This window comes from Nicotiana sylvestris, chromosome 10, assembly GCF_000393655.2.
Source record: "Nicotiana sylvestris chromosome 10, ASM39365v2, whole genome shotgun sequence".
NCBI classification, from domain to species: domain Eukaryota; kingdom Viridiplantae; phylum Streptophyta; class Magnoliopsida; order Solanales; family Solanaceae; genus Nicotiana; species Nicotiana sylvestris.
The window spans coordinates 7,614,395-7,636,498 of NC_091066.1; the positions used below are offsets into that span (position 1 = coordinate 7,614,395).

The 22,104-nt window shown below is 33.2% G+C and overlaps 2 protein-coding genes across 6 annotated transcripts; one reads left to right on the plus strand and one right to left on the minus strand.

Annotated features, from left to right (window-relative positions):
• The first annotated feature begins 1,169 nt into the window (after nt 1-1,169).
• LOC104248726 (uncharacterized) lies at nt 1,170-16,259 on the plus strand. 5 transcript variants are annotated; one of them, XM_070160631.1, is made up of 16 exons: nt 1,170-1,336; nt 4,572-4,952; nt 5,040-5,164; nt 5,258-5,809; nt 5,893-5,920; nt 6,001-6,078; nt 12,469-12,541; nt 12,646-12,849; nt 13,038-13,169; nt 13,252-13,357; nt 13,461-13,526; nt 13,642-13,722; nt 13,805-13,879; nt 14,475-14,601; nt 15,270-15,809; nt 15,895-16,259. In XM_070160631.1, the coding sequence occupies exons 7-14, from the start codon at nt 12,518-12,520 to the stop codon at nt 14,570-14,572; spliced, it is 786 nt and encodes a 261-aa protein (XP_070016732.1). In that variant the 5' UTR covers nt 1,170-1,336; nt 4,572-4,952; nt 5,040-5,164; nt 5,258-5,809; nt 5,893-5,920; nt 6,001-6,078; nt 12,469-12,517; the 3' UTR covers nt 14,573-14,601; nt 15,270-15,809; nt 15,895-16,259. The 5 variants fall into 5 exon arrangements, with proteins under 5 accessions (XP_070016732.1, XP_070016733.1, XP_009803335.2 ...); XM_070160632.1 differs by having other exon boundaries at nt 13,814-13,879; XM_009805033.2 differs by having other exon boundaries at nt 5,040-5,160.
• A 612-nt stretch (nt 16,260-16,871) lies between these two features.
• LOC138878970 (uncharacterized) lies at nt 16,872-19,653 on the minus strand. The gene is made up of 7 exons (XM_070158539.1): nt 19,308-19,653; nt 18,931-19,135; nt 18,468-18,755; nt 18,233-18,315; nt 17,927-18,058; nt 17,474-17,820; nt 16,872-17,273 (listed from the first exon to the last, which is right to left on the minus strand). The coding sequence occupies exons 1-7, from the start codon at nt 19,651-19,653 to the stop codon at nt 16,872-16,874; spliced, it is 1,803 nt and encodes a 600-aa protein (XP_070014640.1).
• Between the last annotated feature and the right edge of the window lie 2,451 nt (nt 19,654-22,104).

Genomic DNA, 22,104 nt, shown 5'->3' on the forward strand with positions numbered 1-22,104 from the left:
TTCTGAAAAAAGGTATTTTTTAAAATAAGCAGATTTTAGCAGCTTGACCAAACGGGCTCAAACTCAATTGTACATTTATCTTTTTATTTTGTTATAACTACTTGGGTACATATTTGAATATATTTTAGGTTTGAAGACATTTTCTATTGTGGTGATCTGGTATTTAGGTTTGAATTTTTATGTATACTTTATTTTTTCCATGGTTTAAAATTATAGAGTATTTTCTTAGTGATGCAATGCTAAGTTTATACCATAGTATTTTATTGTTTGAATTGAAGTGTTAATTAAAGTATTTGATATCCTATTCTTTGAGACTGCATTGGAAAAAGAAGAGGAACGAAAGAGAAATGACATATTTTTATCCTCTAATTGTCATATTTGACTGAAAAAAATTGAAGACGATGCAATTTAGTAAGAGGGGACAGAAGAAAAGTAAATTTGCTGAGAGAAAGAGTGCATAAGCAGTGTTTCTCCGTAAGTCAAATTCAACAGGTTTATTCCTTCCTCCGTGTAAAAACTTTATTATTTTGAACTCATTAGTTTTCTCTTTTTTTATATTTCACTGTTAGTTTGTAAATATGTATGTAATTAGTTTTTTAAGTTCAATGCTTCTCTTGCTCTCTTTCAAAATATTATATGGGATTATATGTATGCATTCTTTTATATGTATTGATTAGATTTATATATAATTTTATTTATTTATTTGGGATTTATAGTTTCATTAGATAATATGGGATTTCACTTATATATAATTATTTGGAATTTATATGTAATTTCACTTATATAATTTTACTTTATTTGGGACTTCTATATAATTTCATTAGATAATATGGGGTTTATATATATATATATATATATTTCACTTATTTATAGTTTTTTCTTCAAAATTTTATGCAATTTTACCTATTTAATAATATTTTTTATAATTATATTATTTTATAAAATATTAAAAATTAAATACCCATGGGGCTTATGCCCCGTGCCTCGGGGCTTACGCTCCGCTGAGGCATATGCAAAATGTCTTGCCTTACACCCGCGCCTTTTAAAACACTATGCATAAGTATCATGGGACCCACCTTTCCACTTATCCAACAAATAATGGTACCTCATACAAGTTTTGTTGGTTGAGTCTCACTCAAAATAAAATTTCTCATTATATATGGATTTTGCCGAAAAGATACCATTATGTGACAATGAACCCTCTTAGTACAAGGTGCGTCCGCCCCTATTAATTCCTATTGTTCGCTCTACTAAAAGGAAAACCCTAGCCCCTATTTCCGATTTTCTCTCCGATGGAGATGTCGTGGGCAGATGTAGCCAGGGATAAAGCCGACCGGTAAACAGAAATTCTCCTTTTTCTTTATCTTCTCTGTATTTTTTAGCATAGTTTTCTTTTTCTTACAAGTATAAAGTGATGCTCTCCTTTTTCAAAGAAATGGCACACATGCTGATGTTCAACCTAACAAACAATAATTACCATGGTGAAGTAATGAGTATTAGTCATTGTTTTGTGGATATAATGAGCACAAATGAGTACATGCTGATTTTGTTAAAAAAAAAAAGAAATTGACGGACTTTGATTGTCTGAAATTTGTAGATCCATAGAAAATGGCCTAGTGACCTATATTCATTGCTTTGTTATCACTTTCTTGTTCATTTTTTTATATTTAGGTCACGCAACACGAATTTTAATTATATCCACTTTTTTGTATGTATTAGTACATAGGTAGTAAGCACTTCTTATAAATAAGAAAATTACAAAAAATTAACGTTATGCTAGGCTGGGGCCTGTGTAGCATGGACACTTCCTCACTATCCTTTTCATAAATGACAAACATTCTGGACTTGTTACCACGGCTTTTAATTTGGTTAAGTTTAGTAAATAATGAATGAACTATAAAACAGAAAAACATACCTGTCTGGAGTACAAGGCAAGTCATTTTCAGATGAATGAATATTGATAAGTGACAACGAAAACGTTTGAGTCGTCCACACAGTATAACTTCAAGTTTTCATATGAACCAAACTTATTGTTACATCAAATGAATGAAGGAATTATTTGCAAACTATAAACAAATACTCTATTGTATCGGAATCTCTTAGGTATGAAACATACTGTAAGAAACTTGTCTCCATTTTGACGTACACAAAGCTAAAAGACAATCTTCACTTGGGATTCATTCAAAGCGCCTGCAGTTTGGCAGCTATATCATCATAATCAGGCAGCTTTGGATGTAAATGACTAGCTTTATTCATACTATCCTCTCTGGAAAATTTGTTCCCACTTTGGATGTTGCTCCGAACTCTACCTTTTGTCTGATGGGGCTTCATGCATCTCACCACTGTAAAATTTCCTGGTCAGTTTCTGCGGTACTTGTGTATCAGCAACATCAGCAACATAAGAATTCATGACAGGTTTCTGGGGTTCCTGTACTTTAGCACTGAATGAGTTCCTGCTGGATTTTCTGTCTGAACCCGAGTCGGAATTAACAGCTGCCTCATAGCTCATTTTAAACTTAGAGGAAAAGTTTGTATCTAAGCTGGAGGAAGAGGCTTTAGTCCTACGAGAGAATCCACTACCCAATTGACTTCTACCAGCAAGAGATTGCTCTTTAGGACCAACCTCGGAACCACTGCTATCAGAATCAAAATATGTAGTTGAACCTCGTAAGACCGCATGTTTTGTATTAACTTTTCTTCCTGTTTTTTGCCTGTAGCTTGAAGTCTCTTGTGAAAAATCCTCATAAGAACTGTCAGTATCTGAATCAGAACGGGTGCCTTCCAATCTTGAGCTTGACTTCTCGTCTCCTTTCATCCTCACTCCTAAACCAACGGAACTCTTAGGGGGGCAACAGCTTGTGACCTCAACTCGGGACTTTCGTGAGGTTTCTCTACTGAAGATGAAGCATTATTTAACTGGCTCCTTATGTAAGGTGGAGGGATATGACCTTTGTACTTAAGGCCACCTGTTAACTTCCCAAATGTCAATTCCTTTTCGAAACCAGAAATTGAAGAAGCTAAAATACCATCATCTGTCTGTGTCCCGGGCAAAGCTGGGGCACTGCCGTCGTCCTTTCTATTGTAATTTTGTTCTGTCATAATTAGATTTCTGGGGTAAATACGGATCAATTGGTTTTGTGGCTTTACAAATTTGTTTTTAGTTTTATTAAATCAAGTTTCCTGCATTATAAGCTCCTGTATATCCTGTGGCACCCCACCAAAATAAATGGAGCTCTTTGATGTATTTGCTGTTAGTCCAGATGCCCTTGAAAATTCCATGAAACAATTGTACACCATTTGAATAGAAATAATGTCACTTCTGCTGAATAGCAATAGGTCATCTGCAAACCCCAACTGGATGATATTTAGTTTGTCACACCTTGGATGGAAATTAAAATCTGGCTCATTCCTCAATGTTTTGAAGCTTCTTGTAAGATACTCCATTCCCAGTACAAATAAGAATGGTGATAATGGATCTCCCTGCCTTAATCCTCTTCTAGCTTGAAATGGCTCCATTGGTTTCCCATTGATGAGGATGGAGTATGAGACTGTTCTTAAGCATACCATAATCCACTTCACAAACTTCTCTGGTATTCCTAGTTGATTCAGTACTTGCTCTAGGAAATCCCATTCTATTGAGTCATATGCCTTTTGCAGGTCCAGTTTTATCATACTTCTAGGAGATATGCCTTTTCTTCCATACCCTTTTACCAACTCATGACTTAGGATTATATTGTCAGTTATTACCCTTCCAGGTACAAAACCAGACTGGCTTTTGTCAACTAGATGATCCATCACTCCTTGTAATCTGTTGGTCAATATTTTTGATATGATCTTGTATAAGACTGTGCAGCAAGATATGGGCCTGAAATCTTTGACAGTTGAAGGGTGTTGGATCTTAGGGATCAAGGTGACAGTTGTAACATTGATAGGTCTATACATTTCTGCTGTGTTGAAGAAGTGGAGCACTGCTTCAGAAACTTCATCCCCTATAATTCCCCATGTCTTCTTAAAGAACTTAGAGTTGAATCCATCACATCCTGGTGCCTTTAATTCATCTATTCCTTTCAAAGCAAGCTGGATTTCTTCTATAGTGACATCTTCAATTAGCTTTAACTGTTGTCTTCTATCTAGCATATTTCCTTCTTTCATGATACTTGGCTGAATGGCTGGTATACTATCAGCTGCTGCTCCCAGTAGCCCTTTGTAGAATCCTACTATTTCTTTTTCAATTGTTTCCCTTGTCTGAATAATTTCTCCAGCAGCATTTTTCAAGGTTCTGATCTTGTTTTTGTTCATTCTATTCTTGGTACTAGCAAAGAAGAAGGTTGTGTTTTGATCTCCTAGTTTCAGCCACTGATTTCTTGACTTCTGCTTGTATATGCTTTCCTGAATATTTATCCATTTTTCTAATTGCTGCTTTAGCTCTTTTTCTTCTTCCACCTTCTGTGCTGTTGCATTTGCTGTTCCCATTTGGCTTTGTAGCTCCTGAAGCTTATGTCTTGTATTTATTACCTTCCTATCAATTGCATTGAATTCCTTTGTGTTCAAACTCTTCTCACTCTTTGCAGTTATAGACCGATTCCCCGGGATCCGGCTACTGATTTTGGAAGTTATGAGTTCAAAATCGGCATGGAGGAGATTGCCGACAACTGTAGTAATGCCATGGTGAAATTTGATAAAAATTCGCATGTATGGATAACAGCTAGTGCCATAAAGTATAAAACATTTAAAGCGGCGGCCAATATGTTTGATACGCATCGCACTATTGTGAGGCACGGGGGTGTTCGTGTTGCACATCCTATTGGTTATACCGAGTTCGAGAGTCAAGGGATTTTGTTTGTGCAGAGGTTGAACACATTGACAAATGTTTTTAGCAAGAGTGATCCTCTTTGGAATGATCAGAAAGGCAAACGTGTGCACTTTGAGGAAAAGTACACGAACAAGTTTGGGTAAGCACATTCTGATCCTGTACAGCTCACACGTTTGTTTTATCTTGATAGTTATGTAATAATTCATTGATGTTTTGAATTATGTAGGCAAATTCTGCAAGGATTGAAGTCTATACATAAGGATAATACATACCATGGACGACTTTCAAAAGGGTATTTGTATGGAGAGGACGGGAATATACTTCTTTATAATCTAGAAGAGCAGGAAGTGCGTATGTATCTCTAATTTACTTAATTTAGAATGAACATTTCAATGTTTTCATGTATGCAATTTTTTAATAAGTTTTTACTTAAAATTTTTGCAGTCAGGCCAGAAAATTATATAGATGATTACAAGGGTTTTTGCTCCTTGATTAAAGGTGTTATCGATTCAAATTTGTATCCACGAAACCTGCCTCCTCACGTTGTACTGTTTTTCAGTATAGTGAACCGGAAATGGCCATCACACCCATTTCACCCCTTTTTTGGAGCAATGCCAAAAAGGGTGCTTTCATCGATTCGTTGGCTTTGGTGATGCAACAAGATAAGCATTTGGTTGAGAGTGATTTCAATTTGCACAATTATTTTGGTCGATGGAATGCTACTTTTGATGGAAAGCCCAGATTTCATGAGTGCTTTACCTATGAGAACAGACACCTTGATCCAATGAACTGGTACAGAACCTCTAGTGGCGTTATTATATTTGGAAGAAACTTTAGAGCTTATTACGGTTTTGCCAGTGATGTTACTTTGGAACTGGAGACTCAGTTCCCTTATATTGTTGCTGGTACATATTACGTTGGTAAAGGGAGAAGGAGGGTTCAAGGATATGAATTTGAAGTTTGGTCCAGTTCATCCAGTTGAGGACAAAGATATGGGTTAGTATGTGATTTTAAACTTACTTTTTAATTTTTGGGTATTAATTTTGTATGGCTCTCTAAACTTGCCATTTTATTTGCAGGGTCATGACATTTCTTAACAAGACATTGGTAGGTTTTACTTTTACATATGCGATCTTTTAATTCTCCCCACCACATTATGCTCACACTAATTGATTTTCTTGCAACAGGCTTATATTGTGTAGATAGGAGCTGCATTCGGGAAATATCGTCTCATCTGCTCATATTCTAAATCTTTTAGATTACTTGTAAGTTGTTTATCGTGAAGCTTGGGTATATGATGATTAATAATGGTATAATTATAAGAGCCAAAATCATACACGTGTTGGGAGTTGGGACTGCGGTGGTAAAAAAAAAGTTTAGAGGGTGGGTCGGTGCCTACAAAGAAAATAGTGGTATTGAAATCTCATCTAAATGTTATTATTGTTTGCGGCAATATATAAAGCTAATTAAAACCTCATCCTTCGTTCATTCGAAAAATATTTGGGTGGGGCAGCTCGTGAAATAGTAAACAAGGAAAAGATAGAAAGCGGAAGATTTTTGATGAGTAGAATTTTACTTAAATGTTGTTTTGTCTTGAGACGAGAAGAAAGTTTTTTACCTTTTAAAATATTTACTAAGATTTTATGACACATTCGTTCATTCTTTCGTTATAATTTTAATTATAACATACATTTTGCAAATTTTAGCCCTCAACTTGAGAATTCATTCAGGTGTCTGATTCACTGGGGTTAATGTCAAAATTAAATAACTAGCAATAACTGTTAGGTGTTTTGGGATTAATACTGCAAAAGCTAGCTATAGCTTTCTTTATTCTCTAGCTAAACAAAGTATCCGAAGTACTTCGAGGTATAATGTTCAACAGTCCACTGCCAACGTTGGAAAAAGAAAAAACAATGATCTAGCAAATAATTTTCGAGGTATAATTTTCAAGGTACATAGCGATGTTAACTTTAACTTTTGCCGTGTTATGAAATATTTAGTAATTGATCGATCAATTATTTGGTATATAAAATAGAGCATTTTATTTTAATTATCTATCAGTAAACTCTATCATTTTAGAAAGAATAGTATAGCATTATTCCGGGAACAAATATATTTTACTCCTTTTATTTACTCAATTTAAAAAGAAAGTAAAGGTTTTGTGATAACTACTAGTTAGGAGTGTACATAAGTCGGGTTGCTTCGGATTTTACAATTACCAAGCCAAACCAATTGTGTCGGATTATTAAATCTAAAGACCAAACCAAATCAATAAAACTCGGGTTTTTCAATCTCGGTTTTTCTCGGGTTTTCGAATTTTTCGGGTTTTTTCGGATTTTTTTCCGGTAAGATCTTCGTAGAACAAAATATATAACTTGTGCTCAAAATATTTCTTTAATCCTAGTAAGATAAAACTATATAAAGTATTTTCTAAGAAAATAATACAAAATATGAGATGTGTCATGGCATTATCCTAGAATATTCAACAATAAAGACAATAAAATTATGTAATATAAATATTGCTAATTAAAAAGCCATAATAAAAATAATTATAATTTAAAAGTACTAAGTCATGCTACAATAAGTAGACTAATAAGGGAGTATTATTTACATGACTAAACGCTAAAGAAATAATAAAAATAGGTTATGCATTTTTATCGAAATTATTGCAAAACAAAAAATAGATATTCAATACATTTTCGTTCGTAGTATTAAATTGAATGTCTTTTGTAAGCATTAGTATTGATTTGATTTTGGTTTGGACTTTTGTTAGCATTATTTAATTTACTAATATTAATGGCTATAAAACTTATTGGAACATTCAAAAATTCTAAGTCCAACCTTGAAATAATACCTTTAAAGATAAAATTATGAATTTTTTTAAGTATATTTTAGTATTAAATATATCAAAAATTTTTATATATGTAATGTCGGGTTCAGTGGCGGACCCAGAATTTTTATCAAGCGGGTTCAAAAAAAAAATTAAAACTCATATGTGACTAGCTAGTTTCGAACATATGACCATGTGGAAAACTTGAACCCTCTTTACCAACAGGTTAGACATTTTACTTGTTTGAAGTGAATTCAAAATTATATTTATACCTTTACTTGTTTGAAAACAGCAAAAATATACCTATATATACAGTATTATTTTTCGATGAAGCAGGTTCATATGAACCCACTTGACTCCACGTGGGTCCGCCCCTGGTCGGGTTGGTTTGGTTCGGTTTGACTTTCTTTAGTTAAAACCAAACCAAACCAATTATGGTCGGGATTTTTTTTTCAACACCAAACCAAATCAAACCAACTCATAGTCAGTTTTTTTTTGTCGGTTTGACTCGAATTAATACCTTTAAAGATAAAATTATGAGTTGGTGTGGTTTGTCGCTTTTTTTTTGTACATCCCTACTACTAGTAGTACCAATAATGAGAACACATGAACTTTTACTATAGCTGCACCATTAACGTTATACCTTGTGCGGTACTACTAGTACCCATACTCTAGTCGATCGAGAGCTCTTGGGAGGAAAAGAGTTAATTTATTAGTAATTTTTAACTAAAAAAAAATAGTTAGAACAGTAAAAGTACTTTAACAAAAAAACAAAGTGAACTCCCAACATGTTGTGTCGTAAAGAAGAAGAAGAGGAAACTAAGTCATAATTCATATTCATGAACATTCCTAGTTTGATTACGTTTTTTGCCTTTCTGTTTGAGTCCGGTTTGTATTTTTTTCTCTGTCGTCAACTGAGCCGAATTTGATGACCAGTGACTTCTAGAATTTTGCTACAGAATGTCCATTGTTTTCACATTTGTACTTCTTTAATTTATACTGATATGTTATCTAGAGCTAGAGTATTCGGTACGGATTCGGTCGAATCCAGTACTTTAAGTCTTAAAATTTTATTTAAAATTTATAAATTATTAATTTGAAATGATTAGAATTTTGAATTCATAAACTTCAAAATCTAACTCTTGTACAGGAGCCTTGAAGCAATGGTAAAGTTGTCTTCGTGTGACCTATAAGTCACGAGTTCAATCCGTGGAAGCAGACACCAATACTTACATTAGGGTGTTGTCTACATCACACTCCTTAAAGTGCGACTCTTCCTTGGATCCTAAATGAATGTCGGATACTTTATGCACCAACTGACTATCATTGTACTTGGATAAAGAACTAATGAATATGTATCCAAGTAGAAATAGGCAAGTGAAAGCTAACTTCTCACTGCTTTTGCACTTAATAGATATATGTTCACTATTTTTCAAACAAAGATTGGGGAATGATTAACATTCATGCACGTTTCCATGCAAAAATGATCTTTTCATTTTTCAAACTTTGGAAATGTCAAAAGTCCAGTTCGGAACTAGCTTCTCAACAAAGGGAACTATATGCTTTTTCTTTCTTGTTTTTCTCTATATTTTATAAAAGAAAAAGTACTGGGCGTGCGTTATATTATATTCTTTGTTTATCATTTTGACAAAAGCAGCTGATAGATCATAGGTGAAGAAACTTGTCTTAAATTTTTCTATTAGATTTAACTTTTATACACTAACAGTTTCAAGAAAATTTTACACTATCAGATTATTTCAAAACTGATACAGGTATTGTGTCTATAGGGCTTAGAGTTAGAGAAATATGAAATATGTAATTTGTTGTAACATGTTAAATTATACTAATCGTTCTTTTTAAAAAAAAATAAAAATTGATGTATATAAATTAAATTGTATTATTATTATTTATTTTTGGGTCCCGGGCCTATGCGCCGTTTAAGGCTGATTTTTTTAAGGGATTTTTACATACATATACCATATACCAAACCTTATTATCTTCATTGTTTAAGGATTGTGTTAATTACATTTAAGCATACCAAATTACAATTTATATACCATAATTCAAATTAAGGGTATAATTATTCTTCCATTTATTGTAGGCGTGATTTTAGGACCGTATTTCACTTTATTTCGTTTACCCGCCTCTCTCTCCTCCCCCCGCCCACCCCCCACGATTTACCTTCAGTTAATTCCCCCTCCCACGATTTTCATTCAGTTTTTCCCCCATTCTCGTACAATCTCTTCTCACCCACAATTACAATCAATTTCTTCTCCACTTAATTACCTTCAGTTGTATCCCCCACGATTTACATTCACTTCCATCTTTGTCTTCAACTCCTAAATCATGAAAAAAACCAACACTCCCAAAAAAAATCATCAAAAGCTATATTAGCTGATCTTCCATCATTTGATTTGGGTGTTTTAACACCAAAATCAACACCCAAAAACCCACAATCGACGCATGCAAGTGAACAAACTACTGGTATTTCATCTCCCAGACAAATCCGCGCGAAAATGAGAAGCAAGCATTTGCATGATGTTGATGCTGGTGGAGTTGATAAAGTAGTCGAGAAACAACTCAAACGCAAGGGGAAAGAGTTGAGTGTAGGGCTGTGCATTTGGATCGGATATCCGAAATCCGATCCGATCCACTCTATTTCGGATTTTCGGATTTCAAATTTCGGATTTTCGGATTGGATACAGATTGTGTTTTATGATATTTCGGATTTTCGGATTGGATTCGGATTGGTATGATTTTAATCTGATCCGATCCGATATCCGAAATTATATGTACCTATATAAATACACACTAAAATTTTAGGGTTATGCTTATTCATTTTTCACACACCCCCTCACTCACTTAGATTTTTCCGCCTCTCTTGCACCTCTCTTCTCGTCAGTGAAGACTAAAAGAGTCTCAATGACTCAAACTTCCGATTTTACTTTGATTTTATGTCTCTTTCTTCCGCCTCTCTTCTCTTCTCTTCTGTCTTTTATGTCTATTTCATGTTCTATTCTTCAACTTTTGATTTTATTTTGATTTTTTTGTTTGTTTTGGTATATGGAAGATGAGATAGAGACACCGAATGAACTTTAAATTGTTGAAAATTTTTGTGACAATCCGATCCGACAATCCGAAAAATTATCCGATCCAAAGTTTAAAATCCGATCCAATCCAATGTTAATTCGGATCGGATTCGGATTGCCCTTTTCAGAATCCGAAATCCGAAATCTGAATCCGAAATAGGCTAAATCCGATCCAATCCGATCCGTGCACAGCCCTAGTTGAGTGTAGATGACGATTTTGTAGATGATTTCCCCAAAGTTCAATCTGTGAAAAAAAACCAAGGTTTCTCCTTCTTCATCTAAACCAAAAAAGAAGAAACCCTCAAAAAAAGTACCAAAATTGGTTCACCAAAATATTTCAGTAAAGGTAAACACTATTTATTTTTCCTCACTGTTTTGTAGTTTGATTTTTGTTGTAAAAATATGTTGTTCAAGTGTTAATTTAGTGTTCAAGTGTTTTTTGGCAAAATATGGTATTGTCCTAATTTTGTAGATTATTTGTCCCAATTTTGTAGTTGTAGTTGAACTTTGATTCCTAGACAGTCTATAAATGTAGTTAGTTTGTAGTTGATTGTAGTCTGATCGTTAAATTGTAGATATGGTATTTTTCATTGCAACCTGTATTGTTGCTACATTTAACTTCATTCTATATACAATTAATCAACGTTTTGTGAGTTCCTTGAAGTAACTGTTACATTATGTAGATAATGTTTACACGTGCATTGTTCTTCTTTGATTGTTCAAGTGTATTTTGGCAGAATGTGGTGTCGTCCTAATTTTGTATATTCTTTGTCTCAACTTTGTAGGTTACTTGGAACTATGACTCTTAGACAGTGTATAAATGTAGTTCGTTTGTAGTTGATATTTAGTCTGATGGTTAAATTGTAGATATGATATTTTTCATTCTAGCCTGTATAGCTCATATATTTAACTTCATTATAACTACAGTTAATCTACATTTATGCAAACTACTAATGTTCATTAATTTTATATTTTCTGCAGAATGGCCCTTACTTTGCACAACAAAATGTTGATTATGGTGTGCTTAGATTCCACAGTTTGTGTGATCCTAGCATACCAAGCCAGATACAAGCATTACTCTCTCCAAATGCTTTAAGGGTTTTCAAAAAAACTTGTTTTGGTTACTTATTAGGTCTCCCCCAAATATGTATGCAAAACCAATCACTTTATCTTCTAATGAAGTATGAATTGACAAAGTCTACTGACTCATATTTTTCAGTCCTATTGAAGGGTGAAAAATTGAATTTTTCCTTGGGAGAATTTGGGTTGATAACTGGTCTTAATTGTGTGAATAAGTTTTCAGACTATGGTTACACTTCCACCTATGTTAGCCCTTTAATGAATACATATTTTTCGAACAAAGAAAGGGTTGAGAAATGGCATTTGAAAAATGTAGTGACTAATAAAGCATGGGTAAACGATGTGGATGCGATGAAATTGTGCATTCTTTATATGTTTGAATTTTTTGTTTGTCCTTCAGATAAAGACCATGTGACTTTCATAGACAAGTTTATGTTCTTTCTAATAGAGTTCGGTAATTTTGAGTCATACCCATGGGGTATCAAATCCTTCAAGTAGGTTATTGAATCTGTACGACATCGTCTTAATCCCTATGTACATTCTTATTTGATACGGGGATGCTCATTAGCCTTGCAAGTGTGGCTATATGAGTGTTGCTCGTCCGTTAGCACCAAACTTGCTACAAGGTATTCTGAATTTATACCTCGCATTTTAAGATGGTCAGCTACAAAGGGGCAGATTTGGTTAACTGCAATTGAAGAGAAGATGATCAAGCCTGAGTGGCTCAAGGTATTTTTTTCCACTTTTGTATGATGCTACAATTACATTCATAATAACTACATTGAGTCTACATTTTTTTGTCACTTGAATTAACTGTTACTTCCATCATTCAGTTCACAAACATGATTGAATCTGGAGAAGAACTTGGAATGCTTAATCTACCAGACAAGATTCAATATGAAGATGAACATGGTGCTCAACCATCACATGTTCCAACTGCTGCTTCTCCATCATTTGAACCCAAAGATACAGATTGTCAAGAGGACATTGAATCTGTAAGTAGCAAGCTCAGGAAGTTGGAAGAGGGGATTAAGAAGGTATTATGAATAACTACAATATATTGACATAATTTGCTACATTTGACTTCATTACATAACAATTATAGTATGTTATATATTGTAGTTAATTTGTGGTATAAATCTATAACAATTATAGTTTGTTGAATTGTAGTATAACTGTAGCAATTAGAATAAGATTACCAACTAATTATATATTTAATTTTTAGGTTGATGGAAAGTTAGATGCTTTTAGGAAGGCTGTTTTTGAGGAACTCTCAAGTCTTCGAGAGTTCACAGATCAATCTTTGAAGAGTGTTATGAATGTGGTAAACAGGAGGTTTGATTTGGACGAGTCAAAGGTAAGAATTTACATATAATTTTGTACTAAGACTAATTAAGACATATCAATAAAGTATTCTCAAATATTCCCCAAAATTGTAGTTTGTTGGTAGTTCAACAAAAAATAATAACCAACATCAAGGAGAGAACAACCACCAATTCCAGTTCAATGTTGGTGATCAACTGAATGCAAGCACAAGCAATACAGGTATCTACAAAATTCCTACATACATATCAACAAACTGCAACACAGCATTATTTAATTATAATAATCACTTTTTCTATATGCGTTGCAACTGCAATTTCTCCAGAACATGTTCAACCACATGTTGACTTATATCCTGACTTCCAAGAAGCAGCTGAGGCATATAATGCAGGTACAGAACCATTCCTTCATTACAATAAGGTTTTTATGCAAAATTTTAATATTTACACCTTAACTACAAATTCCTACATATACCTATAATTCTCATTTCCAATTATTCATTCAAGCTGAAGCTTCAGCAGAACATCTACAAGTAAATGTTGAAGAAGAACCAGTAATTGATGAAGTAGCTGAGGCACAACAAGTAGGTAATATATTCTCTATATTCTCTGTAATTCCATAATATTGTTCATAACTACATAGATCTACACTTATCTACAGAAGGTAAAGTTTCTACAGGGGGTGTGCCATCAATGGTTGAGGATGAACAAGCAATTCAGGAAGGAGCTGAGGTAGAAAAAGAAGGTATTGTTTCATAATATACTTTTTAATAGAAAATTGTTGCTTATACAATTATACAATGATGTCAAGTATGTTATTTTATATGTAACAAATATTGAAGTTAACGTTCCACAGTCGCCAATTCACGGTGTGACTGTGACTGAAGTTGTTCCTGAAGGCATTGATAAAAAAGTTGTTCCTGAAGGCATTGACAACAAAGGTTTGACATTGGATGACTTTGAGCTGCCAGAAAACTCATCATAGTTGGTCATGTATGGCAAGCCTATACCAAATGAATCAACCCCTGTTCATCCCAGTAGAACTAGGCAGCCAGGAAAATATGCACGATCACCTTTCACACCTTTCTATAGTTCTGGAGGCAGCACATCTGTTGGACCTAAAAAAAATTTACCTCAAACACCCCTTCACAAGTGTCATAGGTGAAAATGTAGATCCTGAATTGACAGAAAGGTTCACCAACTGGTTATACCTTTGTAGTGATAAAGTATCTAGGAGGTATGAATGCTTCATTTTACATTGTCTGTTCACCATTTTTATACTTTAAAATTGTAATTCATTTTGTCAATTTTCAATATTTGATATTTTTTTGTTTTTACAGGAAGAAAGATTACTTTTCCAAGAAGGATAACCAAATCAAGCCTTGGTTGGATTTTGGTTGTGAAAAGATTGATAAGAAGGACTGGTTTTATGCCCTAGCTCACCCCGGACAAGTCATCAATAACACAGTAAGTATAAAGAACAGAATCATTCACAATATATGTTTTGTCTTCATCTTTTTAGTGTAATTGTAGTTTATTCTTCAGTTATGATGTGTAATTGTAGTAATATTGTAGACAACATATATATGTTACTATGTTTAGTTCTCAGCTGTGAAATTTTGCTTTTTATGGACCTTATGTATCATATGTGAAGATGATTGTATGTACAATCTGGAATTTTGGTACTTTTGACTGACTTGAAATCTCTGTGTAGCACAACTGTAGTTACCTTGTAGTAATATTGTAGAGCTTGTGATTGTGCCTAATAATATTAACTGTAGGTTGAACTTGCTGATTATTGGGACCTTAAGTTAGGTGCTATGTTTCATTTGTTCCTCTGTATAGTGAATTAATGTATACAGTACATAAATGTAGTTAATCTGTAGTTGTTTTGTAGTCTGATGGGTCAATAGTATATATAGTACTTGTTCACTATGGTCCATACTAACTACAATTAAATTACATTTTGTGAGGTACTTGGACTAACTGTTATATTTCTGTAGTTATAGTGTAGCTAATGTGCAGCAATCTGTTAGAGTTTTCAATAAATTCAAAATGTAGTTAATCTGTAGCTGTTTTGAAGATAAGTGTGGTTACACTGTAGCTTATTGTATATGTTTATTCTATTTTGGCAGCACATTGATGTTATTATGCATTTATCTGCGTAAAAGAGGTAAATATGGCCCCAACAACAATACTAGGTTCACAACAACCGATTGCTTGTTCAAGACAAAGATTGAAAGAATCTATGACAAATTCATAAGTTCTCCACCGGAACAAAGGTATTCGGTTGTTAAACCAGAGGATGATGTTGGAGAATATATTCTCGGGTACAGAATTCTTGCTAATGTTGCCTGGGATCTTGTTGACTATGTGCTCATGCCTGTGAACCTTGTAGAGAACTTCCATTGGTTGTTGCTAGTTTTTGACATAAAAGACAGGTAACTTTGTGTTTATGATTCCATGGTGAGAGCAAACCGTCATAAAACAGTTGAGACGTTGGTTGACAAGTTTTCAATCATTATCCATCTGTATTTGTCATGCACTGGTTTCTATGGTAAACGTAAAGACATTGACTTCAAGACCACGAAGGCATACATCGAGAAACCAGTTACGGACCCTCTCGACATACAATGGATGGTTGCTGAGATTCCACAACAAAAGGAAGGCTCACTGTAAAAAACTAATCTCCCTTTCTATATGTGTAATTATTTTGTTTTAATCATTTATTATATAATGAAAAATTCTCATCTTATGCAGCGATTGTGGTGTATTTGTGGCTGCCTTTGCGGAGTATGTTATCCTTGGAGATTTGGCAATCCCAAAGGAAGATCTTTCTGATATTGATCAACACCGTAGACGCTATGGAGCTCTACTGTGGGACTATGCCACAAAGAAGCAAGAAGATAAGTCAATCAGTGAGAGTGAGATTACTGGCAGGCTAGAAAGGAGGAAGGGTGCTCCGGCAAAAAATGAGAGGACTAGAGTGCAACGAAAGAAAAATAGACTATTGTGTTCCTAGTTTGGTCTGTGTAATTTGGTAGTTGAATTGGAAAACAATGTAGGAAATATGTCGTTTTGGTTTTCTACAACACTTTTTGTTGATTACATTATACTCCAGTACTTATTGTTATCTGATTACATTTTTACAACAACAGCTTTGTATTACAATTTGACTTTAATCTTCAAGTTAATTTTATAAATACCTTCAAGTGCCAAGTAATATCTGTTTATAACTGTCATTTGTTACATAGCATAAAGATGAAATAAATGCAGGAATCATATAAATAATTTAGCCATTTTTTGTCAACAATTTTTTTCAAAAAAATACATTTTATCTACATTTAAACTACGTTAAACTACATTTTAACTACAACTCCTCTACATATGACTAACAGGACTACAGTTTTACCACAGTTAAACTACACATTCACTACAATCTGGAGACAATTTACGTTGAATGCATTCTTTATTAATATCAGTTTTTTTGTATATAGGAAATAGTAATATTTAACTATTCTATAAAAAATAGACAACTTTAGATGCTTGACAGAATACATAAAAACATAAATAGTGCAGATACACAAATTGATGTTTATACTTCTTAATCATCTTCAAAAACATAAACAATTACACAAGAATATCCGATAATTTGAGCTCACTAACATTTATTTTGAATAACTATTCTAACTACATGATATTCATTTCTTTTTCGGCGCATTCTTGCAAGTTCTTTGTTATGCCCCTCCACAATTGCCACATGCCACCTTGTACTTCTTTGACTTTATTTCATCAAATATTTTATATCTTTCCTTGTGAGGTCTCCCTGACTGCCTTTTATCTCCCGCCGGTGGCTTTACTACCTCATCCAAAATATGTTGTGGCACATCCCATTTGCCTTCATCAGGTAGAGGATTTACTGGCATTTCATAGGTAAGCAGAAGGCTCTTCCTTGTGTAATACGGAGAGCAATAGTTTTCGTATGTTTCATTCCTATGCCTTAATGCTGCCAAAGCATGCGCACAGGGAAGTTCATCAAGTTGGAATTGTCCACAGCTACATTTCTTGTTTTCTAGACACACAATGTACCGTTTCGCACCATCTAACACAGTATTTATATGATCTGTTGAAGCCCTCACCTACAATTGAAGACCAAATAGAAATAATAATACATCAATCATTAAAATGGATTATCAACAATTTACCTACAAATCAGCAACTAATATATTAGAACTCATCAACAAACTACAATTACCTACAATTTGACTACAGGTTAACTACAATATGGAAACACTGCAGCTAGTACTTTTTTTTCCTGCACCAAAAAAAAATATCTTACCCTTAGTTTCTGAGATAATGTACTGTTGTCTTTCAATTCTTTGTTGTATTTGTGACCAAGGTATGTGAAAGTACCCTTTGCCTTCGATAACTTTTCTTTTGCCCAACGTTCAAGAAGAGTCCTCATATACTCAAATAAATCAAATATTGGCAGCTCTCTTGCCTCTTTTGTTACAGCATTCAACGACTCGACAATGTTTGACGTCATAGTAAAAGTTCTATTCACCGTTGCATGTACTCTTAACCATCTATGATAGCCAATATCATATAGGTAAGACTTTACACGCGGGTCTATCTCTTCAATCTTCAACATCCTTTCGTTAAATTCATCCAGAGTGTATGACCGTGCTGTAGCAAAGTACAATTCATGTAATTGTAGATGTCCCTTCTTGAATTTGGACCTTATATTTGTCCATATATGCCACATGCAAGAGTAGTGTTGCCTTCAGTATACTGTCATGCCTATCTGAAACAACACACATTGAAGGTCTTTCACCATATGCCTCCTTGAATTGCTCAAAGAACCACTTCCAAGACGCATCGTTTTCAGAATCAACGACAGCATATGCCAAGGGTAAAATAGTACCTACATTTTATAGACATAAAATATGATTAAATAACAACTACAATATATATTGATAATATAGACAATTTTACTACATTCTTTTATATAACTACAAAATGACTACAACATGACTACAACTAAACTGCATTATAAAAACTGTCTATAAAATAACTACAAAATTATTTCATTTTTTACCTGCTGCATCCATGGTGCTTGCTGTCAGCATAATCCCCCTATAGGCTGACTTTAAGAATGTCCCATCAACCACTACTATCGGCCTACAATATTGCCAACCATTTATTGATGTAAAAGAGCAACAAATGCGTATAAGAAGCAATCATCTGCTGCCTTCTTCAATTTAACAACAGAACCAGGATAATTCTTCTCAAGAATATAAAAATATTTGGGTAATTTGTTGTAGGAGTCACACGGATTCCCTCTCAAAAACTGTAAAGCTTTTTCCTTTGCTCTCCATGCTTGCATGTAGCTTAGGTTCAGTCCATGTTCGGATAACATGTCAGTTTGTATGTCCTTTGGTGTGTAAACAGTCTTAGGATCACAATACTTTGGAACGACCATGCTACCAACTACTGCTGCAGTACGTTTGCGTTGTATGAATGTTTCGTCCATTAGGCAGCATGTGTGTTGTCGGCTGAAACTTCTTATCTTGAACATTGCCGAATCATTAATTGATGTTGCCTTGAAATGCCATTTACAGCTTTCAGCAACACATATAAGCTAGTAGCTACAAAAAAAATACAATATTTACACAAATTTATGAAAAACTACAATTAACTACAAACTGGCTACAATTTAACTACAATTTATAAAACTTACCTATGTTCAACAATACACTGATTTTGCTGATATATTATCCACAAATAACTACATACCTTCTATGACTTGATCTTTTTACTCTGAACTGGAACTTGTGCATGACTGAATAATTCCTCATTGCAGCAACTACTGTTTTCTTGTCCTGATAAACTTGTCCTTCTTCAATATATGTTTGCGTAGATTCAGTTATTATTTCACTTTGATATTCCTCTATAGCTGGTGAGGATGGAATTTCTAGTAACTTTAGGGATCCAGAAGAACCTGCAGACAATAAATTCATAAATGTAGTTTCTATGTAGATAATTTTTAAAGCAACATTGCTTTATCCTTTTCAGTAATATGTGAGATTTGTAGTTTAATTGTAGGTAATTGTAGTAATATTGTAGATAACATAGTAACACCATAACTCTCTGCAATGTCGAATCAAATATACCTGCACTGGTGCTTTCATTGATGATTGCCAATTCCATATTGAAATCTCTTACGGTTATACATAAAGGATACGAACCTAAGTTTTTATTCTCCTTTTTCGTTTCCATGTACACACGAACCCCCATATCATTCTTAATCTCCAATGGAGGACAATTCTCGTTCACAATGTATTTGATTTCTACAATTTTATCAGATGTATCAATCGATAATTGTTCTGCAATTGTAGAAATGAGAATTCCGTAGCTTGCATTATCATCAACCACAATGGCATCAACTTCAAAATCTCTAAATCTATCATAGTTATCCCAATTACCATTCGATTTCAGCATTATTGGGATTTTTGACATGATTTCGTGTAGTTGATAGAAAAAAAGACGAAGAACAGATATAATTTCGACAATTTGAGTACTGATGTCGACGAAGAACAATTTTGTATTCTACAATTTGTATTGCGTTGTAGAATTAGTAAAACCAATTTGATTACTGGAGCTTTAGTAGCTTGCGTTTTTTGAGAATTGTAGTCGAGTGAGAGAAGACAGATCTATTTCCGTTGAGGAAGGAGAGAATTACGCAGCAATAAGATCTCCTTCCGTTTCAAAATTCAATTTAATGTCCACATAATCACACGCAGATCTGGTGCCTTATTTTTAGCGCGCTTTTTATGGCAAAATATACCTATTTTTGGATTGGTATATATTTTGTAGAAAAAGTGTGGACTTCACGGGTAAATAACAAATTATAAACAATTTTGGTAATAAGGTTTCATATATGGCATAGATAGGTAAAAATCCTTTTTTTTAATTATATAGTTAGTTAGCTAATTGATTTCCTGAAGAAAGTGATTAATTTCCTATAACTATGGACTAGTTATTAACATAATGAGCCGCTTTTAGCTTGGATTTTAGTAGTTACATCAATCAATAGTATAAATTTTTATACTAAAAATGTATTTTATTAAGAGTTTCAATTTATACATACGGTTTTCGTGTAGTCTCTTTATACTATCAAGTTACCGATTATCTAAAGGATATCTGCAAGTCACCAATTATAATCTTGAAACTATAAGATAAGATACATACTACAACAGGTAAAAATGATTTGATGGTATAAATTTTTTTTACTTATATAATTAGTTATCGTGCTTTCTGTAGATCACCATTATAAACAGTTATTTCTAGCTAGTCTGCTTTAATTTTAAGCAACAAATTCTTTCTATTATTCGTGTATAAAAATTCAAAACAGCTAGCATTAACCTAATATAATTGAAGTTAATTCTGTATGCTCTTTAGTAGGAGTAGTAAAAGGGAGAATTCTTTTGGTCTTAATGACTTAATTATAATTTATAAGCTATATATATACAGGTTCGCTCTTAATTTGATTTCATCAACCACTTTAAACTGGTCTTTGTATGGCTTCTTTGAACGATTAGATTGACCAAAAAAATATTTAATTTTAGGTAGCCATTTCATTCGATGCGTCACTTCAATTATATAAATAGAACAAATGTAATTGGCTATGGTCGTAACTCTTTCTCTTTCTCCTATCTTTCAAAAACAATAATATTCGGATCAATTTATGCACATCTCAACTAATTAGTTACATACATATAATCTCTCACTAGTATTATAGGCCATGTCTCCGCTAATTTATATTTAGACAAAAAAAAAAAATTACTTAGTATTTTTTTTATCTTTTTATTAAAATTTAAGTCCTAGTGTCTCATTGGTCAATTTGTAATTATAATGTGCATATACATAACAAAGTATTCACATTAATAGGTAATGACTTTTCGGTAGTTTGATTCATAAATTTTTCCTATCATTTTCAATCACAAGATTCGATTCTGATAAATGTAGCATTACTTAAGCATCATTTTCTCGCCGTTCATGTTAATCCTTTTCTTTTTCTTTTTTCCTTTCTTTCATTATTTAATTTTTGATCTTTTTGAAACGTCGTACCATATATCAACGGAAAAAAGAAGGATGAAATCTCACTTATGACTTATGACAATAAGATTTACTAGAAATATCACGAGCTCATAATTATTGTTTGGAATATTATACCGGACTCCTGAGAGTTAATCATATGATCCTTGGATAATAAAAATATTTGGAAGAATTTAAATTATATATATGCACTAATAGTGTAATAATTATTTATATATTAGGTCTAATTTAAAAGGTAATACGATGTACTAACTTATAGTACTAATTGATAATCTTGATCGTAAGTAATCAGTGGCGGATCCAGAATTTTAAACTTATGGGTGCTCGCCTATAAAAATTCAAAAGAAGAGGAAGAGTGAGTTTATTTGTGGATGCTCACTCTATATTTAACTAACTATTTTTATAATTGTCTGTGTAAATTTACTAAATTTGATTACAAGTAATGGGTGCTCAAGCACCCATAAGGGTCCACGTACATCCGCCACTGTAAGTAATATTAAATTGCATTGATAACGCCATAAGTTTATTATATTATCGGTGTATAAACCTCAAATTCTATTTGAAATAATATCATTACCAAAGTGGATATAGGCTCTATTTTTTGGTATATAAAAATCTTGTAATAGCCTAAACTAGCCTGTTTGTGACCTTATTAATGAAGAGACTTTTCAACTCAGTGAAACACTTAGCAAATTAAGAGTCATAATATAGTACTCCATTTTTTAAATGAATTCTAAGAGGATATAGAGTTTCACTGAATAGATTAAATTCTTTAATTTATAGGGCTTTTATTTAAGATTAATAAAAGCTATAACTAATTACAAGAATAATAAAAAGGAGGGTCCAATAAAT

What these genes read in the sequence shown, in the direction of transcription:
- LOC104248726 (XM_070160631.1), top strand. Translation starts at nt 12,518, where the DNA reads ATGATCAAGCCTGAGTGGCTCAAG. An exon ending in TCAAGCCTGAGTGGCTCAAG is followed by an intron (nt 12,542 to 12,645) that starts GTATTTTTTTCC and finishes TCCATCATTCAG; the next exon opens with TTCACAAACATGATTGAATC. An exon ending in TTGATTTGGACGAGTCAAAG is followed by an intron (nt 13,170 to 13,251) that starts GTAAGAATTTAC and finishes CCAAAATTGTAG; the next exon opens with TTTGTTGGTAGTTCAACAAA.
- LOC138878970 (XM_070158539.1), bottom strand. Translation starts at nt 19,653, where the DNA reads ATGTCAAAAATCCCAATAATGCTGAAATCGAATGGTAATTGGGATAAC. An exon ending in AAGCACCATGGATGCAGCAG is followed by an intron (nt 18,059 to 18,232) that starts GTAAAAAATGAA and finishes TATAAAATGTAG; the next exon opens with GTACTATTTTACCCTTGGCA. An exon ending in CATTATCTCAGAAACTAAGG is followed by an intron (nt 17,274 to 17,473) that starts GTAAGATATTTT and finishes CTTCAATTGTAG; the next exon opens with GTGAGGGCTTCAACAGATCA.